The following is a 15,228-nucleotide window of genomic DNA, read 5'->3' on the forward strand; positions in this document are numbered from 1 at the left end:
TTGTTCAGCGGGCTACAGACAGGCTGTACAGGCCAAAGGAAACAAATATAAGATTCAAGACTGTGTCTACAGCCATACAAGCGGTTCTAAATGCCAACATTATCATGCTAACATGTTGATGTTTAGCAGATGTAATGTTCAGTGTATTCACCATCTTTGTTTAGCATGCTGGAATGCTAACGTTTGCTAATTAGTGTTGTTCACAAAGTACACCTGAGGTGATGTCAATGCCATTCATTTTTAAGGTATTGGGGCATAAAAGTAAGCATTGGACAAAGTAGTTTCAACCTTGAAAATCAGGGGATCACCAAAGTTAATACAATTCCTCCTTTGAAAACCATGAATATCAAATCGGCTTTCCAAACACCGTACAATTCAGTAGTTTCCAGCCTGGGTGTTTGTATTCCTGCAAGGAGTCACAAGTTTAATGTTCATGAGGTCATGAGATAATCAACAGAACAGGAGAGGAGAAAAACATAGTTCTAACATTGACTTTTCTTCTTTCAAAATCCTGACAGCTTTACCTCTCCATGCCTAAAATCATTATTTAAGTGAAACAACCAACAACCCGAGAAAGAAAAATACCTCTTTATTAGACCTGCTTACAGCTAGCACATAATATGCAACATGCGATAAGGGGAATAAATTAGACATTGTTTCATTTTAAAGGGTCAAAAAGATTGGAACTAAATGAATAATTATTTGGCTCATTATCTAAAGCCTTGGCCATTACTAATTAGACAAACAGTGCTATTATTCATTAATTAAATTTATGTAAACATATCTCATGTTCAATGAAGCAGATATTAACTTTGCAATGTTTTTAATTAATTTGACTGTTTCTCGATTCATAGCTTTTATCCAGGGCTCTGCCAAACTCAAATTCTCAGAAGGCCTTTGTTTTGCATTGAGTAAACTGCCCTTTCATGAAGGCAACCACCTGTAACTACTCATGACTCAACTTCCTCTGTTAACAGAAAAGAAATGATCATTTCAGCTGAGGACACAGGAGAGAGAAACAAAACCGAAAAAGCTGGCACATCATCAGATTCAAGGAACTGAAGGGTCTCTTGTTTTGAATTTCGTGATTCATATGCGTGTTAGCAGCGTTCATAAGTGTTCAATGCAACAAAAGCTACAAGAGATGGTGATATAAAATTGGTAGATCAGATAGAAATGTTTGACTAAGAAGTTGCTATTTCAGATCTCCAGATCTGAGAGAAAAATTCCCTCTCTGCTTCAAATATGAATACTGGTGTATCCTTAAGCCAAACAGCTCCTTCCTAATTGTTCCAGCAGATATGCTCCTGTGCACAGAAACAGAGATACGGTGTCAAAGTTGCCAGAACTGATGCTATCGGCTTTACTTCCAACCCATCGCAGATTGTTTGACAGTGGACTTGAAGCCAGGATGAAATGATAGTAGACAGCCAGCCAGACACACTGGCTGCCTTCACACAGGAGAAGAAGAAGAATCGATCAGCGTTGCGTCAAATATCAAACAGTGAATCATGGTTGGGAATTACCTTCTCATCCCTCTTCCTTCCTCTCTCCTGCCTTCTCACCCAACGCTTCCTCGCTTCTGCTGTCTTTCATGTCTGCGAACTAAAATCAGTAAAACCTGGCAGCCAAAAAACCCACAAGCCATCGTTTGCTTGCAGACTGACACACACATAAACTGCCACTGGTATGTGGGAGAGTAAAGTTAAACTGCGAGCCAGCACATAAGATATAATGTTGAAACAAGCTTTCCCCTGGCAAAACAGAGCGCAATACAAAAGCTCTACATGGTGACTCAATTCATTTGTTGTGAGCTTCTACTAACAGACAGAGACCAATCAGACCATTTCAGGACCAAAAGCCACATATAAGATGGGCTAGAGGAGCGCTTGGGTGGATTTGTTACGCTCAGCCCATTAAAACTCAGTCAACTTCTGAAGTTCTAAGGAGTGTCTTTTTTCAATGGTTTCTAAGTAGATTCATGGACGTGAAGCTGTGAGTCACTGAAAATCTATGTACAATGTCTGTGTGTTCAGTTTTGACGGAGTTATGACTCAGAGATAAGTGCCATTTTTGAGGCAAATCACAGCAATCAGGCGCTGAAGGTTTTAAAGTGTCTTCACTGTCTCCATGAGCTGCGTGTCACAGCCACTGCTGCAGCTCCAACTGGTGATGTGTTGGTAAGCTGGTCCAAATCAGTGGGACAAGCTACGATAACTAACATTCACCTCATGCACTATCATTGCCTCACGTATCTCAATTGTCCTGTTCCCCCGTGTGGAGGCGTACCTCTCAGACTGAAAACCTCTGGGATAAACTGAGGGAAACATCGTAGTTTTAGTTGAATATTGGAAAACAAACGTTTCTCATCTCATGCTTGAAGTTGCTGCTGATTTGATTCATGATCCATGAAGGGTAGGGTGGCTTGTCTGTAATTACTGAGGCGATACCACAAGGTCTACGATAGGATGATCAGTCATTTGTTTAATTAGACGAGCAGAATAACTGAATAAAAAGGTGAAACACAAGCCAAAATAAAGCCAGTCAAACTTCATAATGGTGTTTTAAAATGTACTGAAATAGAAATACACAGACATGACAAAAGATGGACCATATGGATTGACATCTGGCAGTTTTCTTGCATGTTATTTTCCACAGTCATGACACTGATCGTGACTGCCATTAGGAGGAGACTGAGTGCAACTTTCCAAAGTTACTTATGGCGACGATCCCTCCAGGCCGGTTTAGTTTGTGAGATAAATTCATCCTCCAGACTTCCTAATATGCAACTCCAACCATCAGGAGAAGTCAGGCTTTGAATCCTTCCATAGGTCTCCTTTGTTATTTATAAATGATTAAGTGAGTTTGTCATATAAAAGAGAAGGAGTGGCTCTAAATCCAGAGGGAGACAGGTGGGTGGTGATCACCTTGAGACATCAGGAGGGTGGTCTGATCAGATCAAGATGAAAGGCAGATGGAAAGAAAGACAGGAGAAATGGGAGGCTGCGGAGTGAGGTGACACTTCTTAACAAGGTAACAGAAGGAGAAAGAAATGGACCGAGACAGTCAGATAGGAGATATGAGGAAGACAGAAGGTCAGATTCATTAAAAAGATACAAGGCTATGTTTGATTTTCTTTGCCCCGAGCTATCAGCTCTCCAGAACAATCTCACTGGCAGTGAGTTAAGGTTAGCCCAGATAATGATCAGTAATACACTGTCTGCACGGACCGGGAGACAGGAAGAGATAGAAGTGAGACGGGGACAAAGACTGAGAGTGGATGTTTTAACTATAGGAGTGAGACCGTTTTGGAATGTGAGTTCATTTTATCAAGTATTTCCTTCTTCAATCGTTTGCTTGGATGGACTTTGAGTTAGGTTTTGAATGACGATCAGGTTGAGCATGAAAGTTAAGCTTCGTAAGCGTTGATTATGGGATGGATATGACCAACAAAGGACAGTCCTCAAACTATTTAACAGCAGATATTTTGACTTGTCATAGTAGAAAAAACACAGGTGACCATGTTTGGATGAGAGAGTGGAGGTGAGGAGGACACACACTGACTGAGAACCAGAGGACATGTTATGGTGGTGACTTGTCAATCATAAGGCAGCCATGCCCAAAAGCATACACATTCACTGTAAATGGGACATAATTTAGAAAGTGAACGTTGTGCTGTATTAAACAACACTTGAAACTAATGATTGAGACCAGAAACTTAAAAGGAAACTGTATACAGAGGTCATAAGTGAGAAGTTGGAACATTTTCTCATAGGGGCCCTGAAACTGAAGCTGTTAGGATCTGCTCATCTGTCTGTCCCTTGTGTTTTCCTTTTCCCCTTTCCTTTCATGTTGTTTGTGTCTGTCTGTTCCCTTGTCTGTCTGAGGCTGGGCGTGGTTTCCTCCACTCTCTGCTGTCTCCTGCCTAATCACCTGCGCACCTGCATCACATCAGGCTCATCACACCAGCAGTATGTAAGCCTGGCTTTCTTCACCTCTGGTTCCCAGTCCGTCCTGATTCCTCCTGTGTGTAGCGTATCCTCTTGTGAATATTTTTCTGCTAATCTGTGATTTCTTTGTTTCCCTGGACTGTGCTGGTGTTGCATATCTGTTGTTATCCCGCTCTGTCTCTATTCCCAGTTTTCTCTGAGCGGCTCACCAGGAGGTTGCCTTAATTTTGAGTATTTTTGTCAATAAACTTCCTTTTTCTCACTTTGTCTGCCAGTCTGCATTTTTGGGTCCAGACAAATTTCCGAAGTGAAAACTTAACAGAAGCAGCTAACTGTGCTTTTCCTACTGTGACATGCCAAATGACAAAAAAAAAAAAAGCTCATTACATGAAAAAAGCTGATCCTTACAGGTCTTTGTCTATGTGACAGATGTCAATAAAGACAGTCTTTATGTGCTCAAACAGTCCTGAGAAGAGGGCTAATTATGCTAAATAAGTGGAAACACCTGTGCAGGTGAACAACGGCTGTGTAGTGCCTTCATATTTTGGATCATTACAAGCATCTAAAACTACATTGTCAATGCTGCATTCATGAAATACTGGCAGAAGGGGATGATGATTAGGGATTGTTCGTGCATTATTCCAAGGGAGCTGATTCTGTTGATACCCTTACAGTCACACCAGATAAATACCATAACTTAACTGTGTCTTTGCTGTGTTATGCATTCTTTGCTAACAAGTGAAACCAGATAGAAACTAAGAGTTACGTGATATTAATTTATTTGGCTCGCACTGGTGGCCAGCCAGCCATTTTACCACAGGTTTGTCGACTGTAATGAGTTTCACCAAGTTGGAAATATTGTCGCAGTCACAGATATCTCAGACTTACGGGACAATGTAGACGTGCATGTGCATTGTTTTTCTGAATGAAATATATGATGTGAACATGTCATGGTTGAAAAACACTGACTGTGAGTGGGAGAAATAACGCAGCACGGTAGTCGCTGGTGCCAATATTGTACACCCAACCATCCGCCTGAGACTCTCCCTTGGAGGTTTCACATCACCATAACAACGTCCTGGCCACACGAGGTTGCCTGCCAGGAAACCACAACGCACTTTCTTTTAAGTGTTTGAACTAATGACCAGTGCAGCTTTTTTGTGGTCTCAGTAGTACAGACTTAAAATGCTCTGCAGGCACACTTCACACTGGTTAGCACTCTTGAAAAAATCCCTAAGCAATTGGCATGTGTTAGGAGAGGATAGGAAGTGTGGAGGCAGAAGAGAGGACAACACAATCTGTCCTCCTGCGCGCTCTCTGTGGAGTTGTGAGACAGAATTGCCAGGAAAAATTAAATTTAGCGAGGGGATTTAGCCCATTCAGCCTCTAACAGTTCTCTTTGTTTTGTCAATGCCTTTGTTCAACAGTAGCTGAGAGAAAATTAACTATTGAAAAAATACCTCATTGAGCATAAGCAGTACAGGTCTTTACACACGATCCCCAGCAGGATCACTTTGTGTCAGCTCGAGTCGTTTTAAATGAGAGTGGTGATGTTCAGCGTCACAGCAGTGTTGCCTCAGGGGCGGATGACAGATCAAATTGGATCTCAGTGCCTCTGTCAATGGGTTAACCTTTGCTGACAAACAGGCAAACAGCAGCAATGGATTTTCTGAGCAAATCAGGGTTACGTGATCATTAAGAAAGATCTTAATTAGTCATTAAAATAAAGATTAGACAAAATTCTGCAATTAACATATACAATTAACCTGTAATTATGGCTTAATCTTTCCCAAATTCTCTCCGTTTCAGAAGGTTTCTGCTGTGTGTCTTTGAAATTTACATTTCTGTGGAGACTTTGTATCCATTTGTGCCAATTTGACCCAAAGTTAAAAGGGTTGAACTCTATTTATAATATAAAAAAATGCATCCCTCACAGTCCTTTGTGTAATGAATAAAGGGGCAGAAAAATGTGAGAAAAAAGTGGAGGTGGAACTTTAAGCCAAGACTCTGCGAAATGATAGATTGGAGGCCCGAGACAGAAAACAAATGAGCAACAGACAAAGAAGGGAGTGTGAGGAGAAAGCATGTGGGAGAGATGCGACTGACAAACACACAGCGATATGTTCCCCACACACCCACTAACACTGTGCAAAATAAAGGTTATTAGTGTGGTTGAGGCAAAGGTACTCAAAAAGTATGATATTTGAAGCCCTCCATTCTGCCTCGTCACATAAAAAACAATATTTGTCCTGCTCTCCAAATAAACAGTATATTGCAGCACAGACTTACTGTGTCATCTACAACTATCAATCAAAATCCAGGGTGTGAGTGAGAGAGAGATGAGAAGACAGAGCCTCCCTTATAAAAGCCGCTTATTGCCTTTCAACAACTTTTTCTCTTCTTCCTCAATCATCATAAGAGAATCTGCTCTTTTAAGGTGAATGAGTGAATGAGCGAGTGAGTTCAAACCCCCTCATCAGTGAGGTCCGAACAGGTGTTTCAGTGCGGTTGGCGACCTGCTCTGACGTCACTGCAGATGTGCAGCAAAATGTGCGGTTTCCCTGGCGAGCAGCTTTTTTTATGCCATGGACCATTCAGTCTGATTTAACTCCAGTGATTGGGGAAAAATACTCATCTTTTCGACTTCTTGTGCCTTAATCAAAGATGAACTCAATGAAATGACCACACGAGTCCAGAAGAAAACACTGTATGTGAAAATATCAAAGCTTAGGGGGCTCGGCAGAGTCACTGCAGCGAGGACATGACGGTACGCTGTATCTGGATGTTTCACAGCCATGATACATTTTACCAGTATTCCCAGTTGTGATATTAATGGTAACATGACCAAAATGTATAGATAGTATCTATTTTTATCAGGACATATTGGTAAATTGGCCACCCCTTCGGTAGCATTCACATTTTGTTCACACCACCTGATATTCTGAATCTCCAGCGTGAAAATAAAAAACATTACAGCCACTGCTGTGATGTGGAAACAGCAACCCTGTTTACTGTAAAAGTGACGCAGGTGTTGGGTGAACAGAGATATTTACCAGCCTGGTATGAATATACAAACTCAGTTTGAACCTGTGGCTATCAATAAACCGAGAGGAGTGATTGCACATACCGAACTTCTGCAATCTTTTGACTGTTACCATAGGAACACAATCTGACACACGCAGTGTTTTTCTCACCTACTGCCACATCCATCTGTTTACCATTTTGTGTTGCTGATCTAATGAGAGATTCTATCAGGTTGGGAGACGACAAACACACTCACTTCACTCATCCCTGCTACCTCTGAATGCAGAAACATTTGGACCTGCTATCTCACTGATGGTCTGAGGACAGGCTATGCTGGAAAGTACAGTCACATTCATGAGAAGAAGACGGAGCCAGAGAGAGAGAGAGAGAGAGAGAGAGAGAGTGAGAGAGAGTGAGAGAGAGTGAGAGAGATGGAGAAGGAGAGACAGACAGGCAGACAGACAGACAGACAGACAGACAGACAGACAGACAGAGCGAGAGAGCTCAATAACAAATATGAACAGGAGAAAAGACCAAGTTTAAACAGAAAACTTAGAGGAAGAAAGTCAAAGCGGAGCACCAGACAGTGAAAAAAAAAGACTAATGCTTCATGATGACACTATCCAAGATCTAGATTTTCTTTCTCTTCTCACAAACTCATCCACTCTGTTCACTTCCACGAGCCAAGCTCTCAGCAAACCAAACACATAATTATAGTTTCTACTGAGTAAAGATGGAGGGGAATTAATTAGGCAGCAGTCAAGTTGGTAAAACACTTCTAAGCTACACCATCACTCTCTGTTCCCTCCATCATTCAGCCATTAACTAATGAAGCAGAGTGTAAGATAAAGAGAGGGCTGTCATTAATTAGCAGACACTTTTCTTTTGTATTAATTGTGCTTGATGAACCTCGGGATCCTTATAAATACTTCCTAACCAGCAAGTGATTAGGAAAGACCTGGGAGGGCAGAAGATGTGTGTGTTATCGTATGTTGTACCTGTGTACTGTATGAGGGTATAAGCATCAACAAACACACACACACACGCACACGCACACGCACACACACACACACACACACACACGCACAGGTATTTAAAACCATGCCACTGCTCCCCCCATCTGGAAGAGAGGAAGTCTGTAACGATAACAATCCATCCTTTTCTGCGCTGCTTTCCTTTAGATTGCATTTCTCCTCCAGAATCTCTCCATCCATCTGCCGAAATCCCATTTTCATGACAAACAATAAGACACACACACTCACTCCGTCACTTCTCCCTGTAGCTGTCAGAAAACTGGTGTGTGGGGGGGGGGTGTGGGGGTGATGGGTTGGGAGGGGAAGAAAATAACATGAGTAAACGGAGAGGTGACAGGAAAGGAATGGAAACACCGTGAATCACCAGAGAATTTGAGGGATTACCTGTGAAAGGGTTTTGTGTGTGTGTGGTGCTTTCATAACTGTGTGTTTGTGAGACATCCACCTGAACCTGAAAATGGCTAAAATACAGATAACCTTTTCTCTGTCTGCAAATTCATCCATTTGTCTATCTATCCCACCTTCCCTCCTCTATCCACCATCCAAGCATCTCCATGCATATATCCATACGTACAGTACACCCACACATACCTGTCACATATTGAAAAAGACGAAAAGAGCTTTGATTGGCCCTGCCTTTGTTTATACCGTATATTTAATGACTCACAAGCTCACAACGGATGAGATGAACAGAGACACAATGAGGACTAATTATGTAGCACCCTAAATGAAAAGTTATTTGACCTGAATCCAATAATGAAGTTGTGTGTTCAGTCAGACGGATGGATCGCAGAAGAGCGAGCGCTCTGTCCAAAACAACAAGTCACTCATCGGTTTATTTATATGAACAAAGAGCTACAGTACTCACCAGCCTTTTCAGTCTTATGTGGCTGTTTGCTGAGCTCCTGACCAGGCAAACAGGGACACAGCCCATTGCATTTTATTGAGATCGTCTTCCCAGACAGGCAGCTCTGAAACTCCAACTTACACTGTAAGGAAAAAAAAAAAAAAAAACACACAAAAAAGGAGTAATGGAGGCTTTATTTCACAGACTTGAGGGCTGGGAACTCCAGGGGAGTCACTATAAGATCAGCAGAGTCATCGTGGGGAGGTGCCTGCCTGTAAAATAATATAATGACTTCTGTGGGTCTGGAGGTGCTCTCTAAAGTCCAAGAAAACAACCCAGATGATGTCATCAGGGTAATCTCGGCTTGGAAGTGCACCTCTAAACTGGGGTATCACTTTAGTTCACAGAGGAAAAATTCGGATTCTGGACATGCATGTTACAGGATGCATGTTACAGTTATGCTCCAAGTATGTTGTTCCAACTAAAGAAGAAATTTGACTACTGAACTTTTTTGTTGAGCTGATTAAGGGAAAAGATTTGCTGAGACAGGATTGGTCATTTATCTCTGATGAACAGATGTGGCCATTAGACAGCCATGTAGACACGCCATTAGACACAGAGATGCCCAGTGACATTCTATTATTCACTGCAGTACGAACCTAATGCAATGCAGAAAGTAAGATGGACTACTTCAGAATGTAATTTAACTGTATAAATCTCATTTCAGGTAAGTGAGGGGTAAGAAATTGTTTGGGCTAGTTGGGGGAAAAAAATCCAATTACAAGATCCTTCCAAGAGGAATAATGAAAACTGAAATGAGTTATGCAAATTCTGTTTGCGAGTCGATGACGATGTTTTGTCAGGGTGAGACCATGACTGTGCATAAACATGCATATATCATGCCATACGCAGGCTTAGCCTTATCCTGCCAGCACTTTCATTTCCCATGTTCTAATTTAAATCCATCATTTCCTCCCTGTCACCTCTTTGATAACGCTGCTAATGTTGCTTAATGAAATCTGTTGACAAAGGAACAGCGCTCTGTCCTGTTCTCAACATATTGAATTAGCTGTCTGGGGAGGGAGGAGGCGACAGAGAGGGAGAGAGAGAGAGGGGGGGAGGGAGAGAGAGAGAAAGCCCAGGAAATGGATGACCTCCTCCAGTCACTGTCAGCACACTGAGAGGCCCCATGAATCTTTATGTTTGTCTCTCTCCAGGGGTTAATGTGGTTTTGATGAAACAGTGTTTTAACACCTGACTTGGTGGAGTAAAAATAGAGGCAAGGAAATGAGAGGAGAGGAGAGGAGAGGAGAAAGCAGAGTAGACGGGAGGTGAGGAGAGGACAGGAGGGGGGAGGACAAGGGAGGAGAGGAGAGGAGAAGCAAGGAGAGGAGAGGCAAAGTGAGGAGAGGAGAGGATAAGAGGACAGGTGAAGTGAGGAGAGGAGAGGCAAAGAGAGGAGAGGAGAGGAGAGGAGAGGATGATTTAAGAGGAGGGAAGTGATGGACTTAACTTAGTGGATTGAAGCCTCTCAGGAGATAAGAGCACTGTCCTCTTAATAGGATATTGAGTGTGTGTGTGTGTGTGGTTACGATGAGGGAGGCATGTAATGTAATAATAAAACATGAATAAGCTTGAGACCAGCAGCTCACTGGTGAGCAGAGTTTAAGTTGGGCCACAGGGACCCATCACTCCACCAGCTAACTGAACCCCTCCAACTAAATTACCGCAGAGAGCAGAGGGACTTCCCAGCCCTCCCCTTCCCTTTGTTCTCCCTCTTGTTTCTCCTTCAACACTTCTCCTCCTCAGCACAGCTTCAGGCAGGTAGGTCGTTAAGAAAGCCCATGTCCTGACTTCCTCACACACGAGGAGTTGAGGCTCCCAATCTCAGGTTTCATACCTCATAGTTGGAGGCTTAACCCTGCGTTTACACTGAAAACAACATGTCCACCAAGCGTCTGGAAGTCCATTCATTTCCTGCAGAGCTGAGCTGAAAAACACGGCTGATGTGGATGGACAACAAGCTTCCCGGCGAAGAAAACATGACCGCAGCTGAACTCCTACTCTCATAGGTTTGCTTGTATTGATTCTGTCTCCTCTGGCACTACTGTATGTTTAAGGAACATCCCTGACTGAAACACTGCAATTATAAATAATACTGAGCAAGTGACAACAGTGTGCAGGTGTCCTGAAAGCTCATACCTCCCTCTACTTTGCCAATATTGCTGTGACATGTTGATTCAGCTGTGCTGAACACTCAAGAGACGACTAAATTTGTTCACCCCTGGCAACCAAAAACTAATAACATGAATGTGGATGTCAATAATAATCCACAGTCTGTGATACCACAGACAGATCCACAGTGCTTCACTTATTTATGTCTTTTTCAGCCACCAGAGTTCACTCTCAGTCTGACTTTCCTTTCCTTCTTGACCAACCACAAAGGACATGACATTGGGAGTTTGTGGCTATGTGTAATTTAACGTAGCTGAGCATGAGATGATGAGCTGAGGTCAGTGGCTGCAAATGGGATGACAGTCAAATGAGAAGATGGAGGCCTGGAGAGCATTTTCAAATCGTCCTGAGATGATTTTTAGCTGCTGGAAGGACCCCTGATAGCTGACAATCCTCTCAGACATTTGCATAACAGACAGAGAAAAGTACTGCTGAGATCAACACAGTGGAGGAGGACAGGGGTCAATAAATAGATGGTAAAATGGGACAGCAGGAAGAGGAGAGGCGGCAGGAGAAAGACAGGGAAGCAGAGGAGTGAAAAGGTGACAGTTGAGGAAAATTAAAATATCATCTTTCAAGAAAAAGAAAGAAAAGTACACATAACTTGAACTATTTGCACCCTAAATTATTTAATTCAGCAGCTCTTCAACTGTTGTTGGATGTCTCGAAGCAAACCCGGCCTTGATCTTATGGTTGAAAACACATAAAACACATTATCTAAAAATAAGGTTAGCTGAGACACTGAGAAAAGGAAAGTGACATTTGACGTGAAAGAAAAGTATAAAGAAAGAGGAAGACGAGTGTGAAGCTTAAAGAGAGATAAATGCAAAAGGAAGTCTCACCTTGGAGGAGTAGGTGTGTCCATCAGATCCACACACAGGACTTGACTGCAGCGCTGAGCAGAGCCTACATTTCCCATGAGCACCTGCTTCAAGCCTATGCTTGTGGCTTGCACTGCCTTTCCTGGGTTTCACACTGAGAGAGACAGAGAGAGGGGCGAAACAATGCTTAATTTGAGAGAGTCATGAAACTGAATTGTGACATTACTCAGGAAAACAGAGACAAGGTCTCCTGCAAAGACAGGAAAATACAGCACAAACAATAATATCTGCAGTGCTCGAAGCCAAAACCGTTCTAATGTGCTCTATATAGCACTTTCATGCTGCTTTCACAAATTCATGTAGGAGAGAAAATTGAAGTGCCGTAATAACTTTCCATACAAGAAGATTACCAAAACTGGCAGAACCAGTTTTCTACTGTGTTTCTGGTTGTCAGGGTCAGCTGAAGCAGAGTGAATCCTGATTGGTCCGTTGAGGCCTTTCCTATAACGAGTGTAATTAAGTTTGATCCAAATTTCGCAGTAATTTTCTGTCTAAGTGCTCTCACTGAACACCCTGCCGCCTCCTGATCCATCAAGCATAGATGAAATTAGAGCCAGAAAGACTCTTTACAGAGAAACTAATGTGACAACAAGAAATGATGAAAAGTGAACATCAGCGACTGAAGTGAACATGTGGACAGTCGTACAACCTCTGTCACACCTAAATCTGAAATCTAAACCTACAAACTGGTGGGGACATTAAAAAGAATTACATTCATTTCCTGGAGACGTACCCTAACCCTAACCATAACCACAGCTTGCCTAAACCTAACCCGTACCCTAACCTTAATCTAAACCTAATCCCAACCCAAGTCTTCACACTAAAATTCAATGATTTAAATAACGGGGACCTGCATTTCGTCCCAACAAGTAGTCCCCACAATGTGACCATGTAAACAGGTTTATGTCCCTGCAATGTCAGTAATACATAGGTGCACAAACATAAGCACACACATACTTTCCTACATGACCAACAGGGGACCATCATTCTACACCAACCAAGTGTGGACCACAGTTTCTGGTTATTTTTAAAAAAAAAAAAAAAAAAAAAAAGAGGCATTTTGTTTTTAGGTTTTTTTTTTTTTTTTTCACAATATGAATGCTAATATACTTTTTTTTTTTTTTTTTTTTTTCAAAGAGGGGACTTGCAACCCTGACTGATGCCAACTTATGAAGGAGAGGATCTCCATACACTGCAGTGAAACAGACTGTGAACACAAACTGAATAGGTACAAAGACTTTGAAAATGTCTAAAAAATGTCACTCTTGGTTGTTTAGAAATGTCACACTCACCAACAGAACCACAGCAGATTAGATATGCACACTGCACGGATAAATAAAACAATGCTGGCGTATAAGGTAAGATGGAGGAATGATGAATCTTAGGTTTATGTTTGAGATGTTCCCCCTCATCTACCTTATTTAATGCCTCTCCTCATCTCCATCAAGTGCTCTTTGCATAAATGCAGTGGAGCACAAGTATGTGCTCAAGTTATTAGTGTGATTTGAAAGGTGGGATTTACTTGGCCAGGGAAATTAGTGCATGCATGACAACTATTCACTAAGAGAGACAGAGAGAAGCAAGGACAGATGACCTGTAGACATATTAATCTCAAACAGAAAGCAAGGCAGTCATCGCTCTCTTGCTCTCGCTCTCTTGCTCTCTCTCTCTCTCTCTCTCTCTCTCTCTCTCTCTCTCTCTCTCTCATGTCACACTGTGCTTCAACATCCTGCTGAGAGTCTCCATGTTGCTCTAATCTCCAAAGGCTCTGATTTGACGGTACCACAGCCCCCTCACAGCAGGACAGAGGTGCGCATACAAATTAACACTGCAAGCCTTTTTTGAATTATAGCTTCATGCTAATGTAGATGTCCAAACATAATCGCCCAATAAGGGAAGTCAAGAAGTATAATTAATCAACTATGTCAATTTCAACAAGAGGAAAGCCTGGGATTTTTGTGTTGACAGCTTCTTAGAAGAGGAGAAAATTCACTTGCTCGTGGATTTTACACGTCACAACAGTAATAGCAAAGTGTGCATGACCAGTGAGTAACAATGATGAATCATCTCCTACATGTAGATGCTGCAACATAGTGTACATTAACTGTATTTCTCAACAGCCGCTTGCAAATATCTTGAGAGAGAGAAGTTTGATTTGCCCTCTGAGAGGACAATGAATCCGTGTTATGCTAATTACTGCAACTAATTTAACTTGTAGATAAAATAATATCACGGTTCAGAGCATCAGTTAGTGATGCTGGGGAAACACAGATTTCAGGTGAATAGTTTGACATATTAAGCAGCAAATAGGACGTGTAATTAATGCAATACAAAGAACAGCGTTAAAACCAAGTATCTTAGGAACTAATGACTTGAAGAAATCAATTAAATCCAGGACAGACAAAAACATTCCGATGTCTTTTGGGGGAAATGCTTCTTGAACTGAAAAATTGAAAAACCTTAAAATTGGCAACATAACAAGGTTGAAAACACAAACAAATTGGGTGCTGCCAGAGTCCAAAAGAGCAAACAGATTCATTGAAATGAATTGGTGTAGAGAATATGTGTCTGTATGTCTGTCACTGAAGCACACTGGATTCCAACACAATGTTAACACACAAAACATGAAATACTACATTATTACAGGCTTCTGCTGGGTGTAATTTGTCTAACTTGCCCTGAAAGTCTTTAGCATATTGAAGTTCCACTTTCTGAGTCTTTTTAAGTTACAGGTCTTTACTTGAACTTATTAATATTTCCATATTTAGGAGAGCAAAGTCTTGCATTAAAGCAAGAACAACTCAACCATTTTGTTGTTCTTTTAAAACCTTCATTCTGAATGAACACTGATGGTGTGTTTGGTGCTTACTTGAACCACTTTAAAAACACACTATTGTTTTATCATCTTGATACTTCAATACTTTTTTTCCAAATTCTATGAGAATTGCTTAAAAATGAGCTTAATAAACATGATTTTGAAGTGAAGACATGTTTCAGATGTGGAGCAAGTCACATTACTGCTGTCTCAGAGACCTCATCTGTAAAACATGGTTAAATACAATGGATTATCATACAGCATGCTCTGTATCTGTGATTGGTGTTGACACGACTTTTTGTTATTTGAATTTCATTTCAGAAAGGGAGTTCCACCTCTGTCGGGTCTAACTGACCCCAAACATATGTTCTGTCACTGAGTGAGACTTTTTGGTAGACAAAAATAATCTGTATTTCTTCACTTATGGCCCATGTAACATGCA

General features: G+C 41.6%; 1 protein-coding gene across 6 annotated transcripts in view; it reads right to left on the bottom strand.

The window, feature by feature from the left end:
* spock1 (SPARC (osteonectin), cwcv and kazal like domains proteoglycan 1) overlaps positions 1-15,228 on the bottom strand; it is a 103,151-nt gene that overhangs the window by 9,630 nt on the left and 78,293 nt on the right. For all 6 annotated transcript variants that reach the window (XM_076738807.1, XM_076738805.1, XM_076738809.1 and 3 more), the window contains 2 exons: positions 11,933-12,065; positions 8,877-8,997 (listed from right to left, as the gene is read on the bottom strand). In XM_076738807.1, the coding sequence (XP_076594922.1) occupies positions 8,877-8,997; positions 11,933-12,065 (254 nt within the window). The remainder of the gene's footprint in view (positions 1-8,876; positions 8,998-11,932; positions 12,066-15,228) is intronic.

Source organism: Chaetodon auriga, chromosome 9, assembly GCF_051107435.1.
Source record: "Chaetodon auriga isolate fChaAug3 chromosome 9, fChaAug3.hap1, whole genome shotgun sequence".
In the NCBI taxonomy this organism is placed as follows: Eukaryota; Metazoa; Chordata; class Actinopteri; order Chaetodontiformes; family Chaetodontidae; genus Chaetodon; species Chaetodon auriga.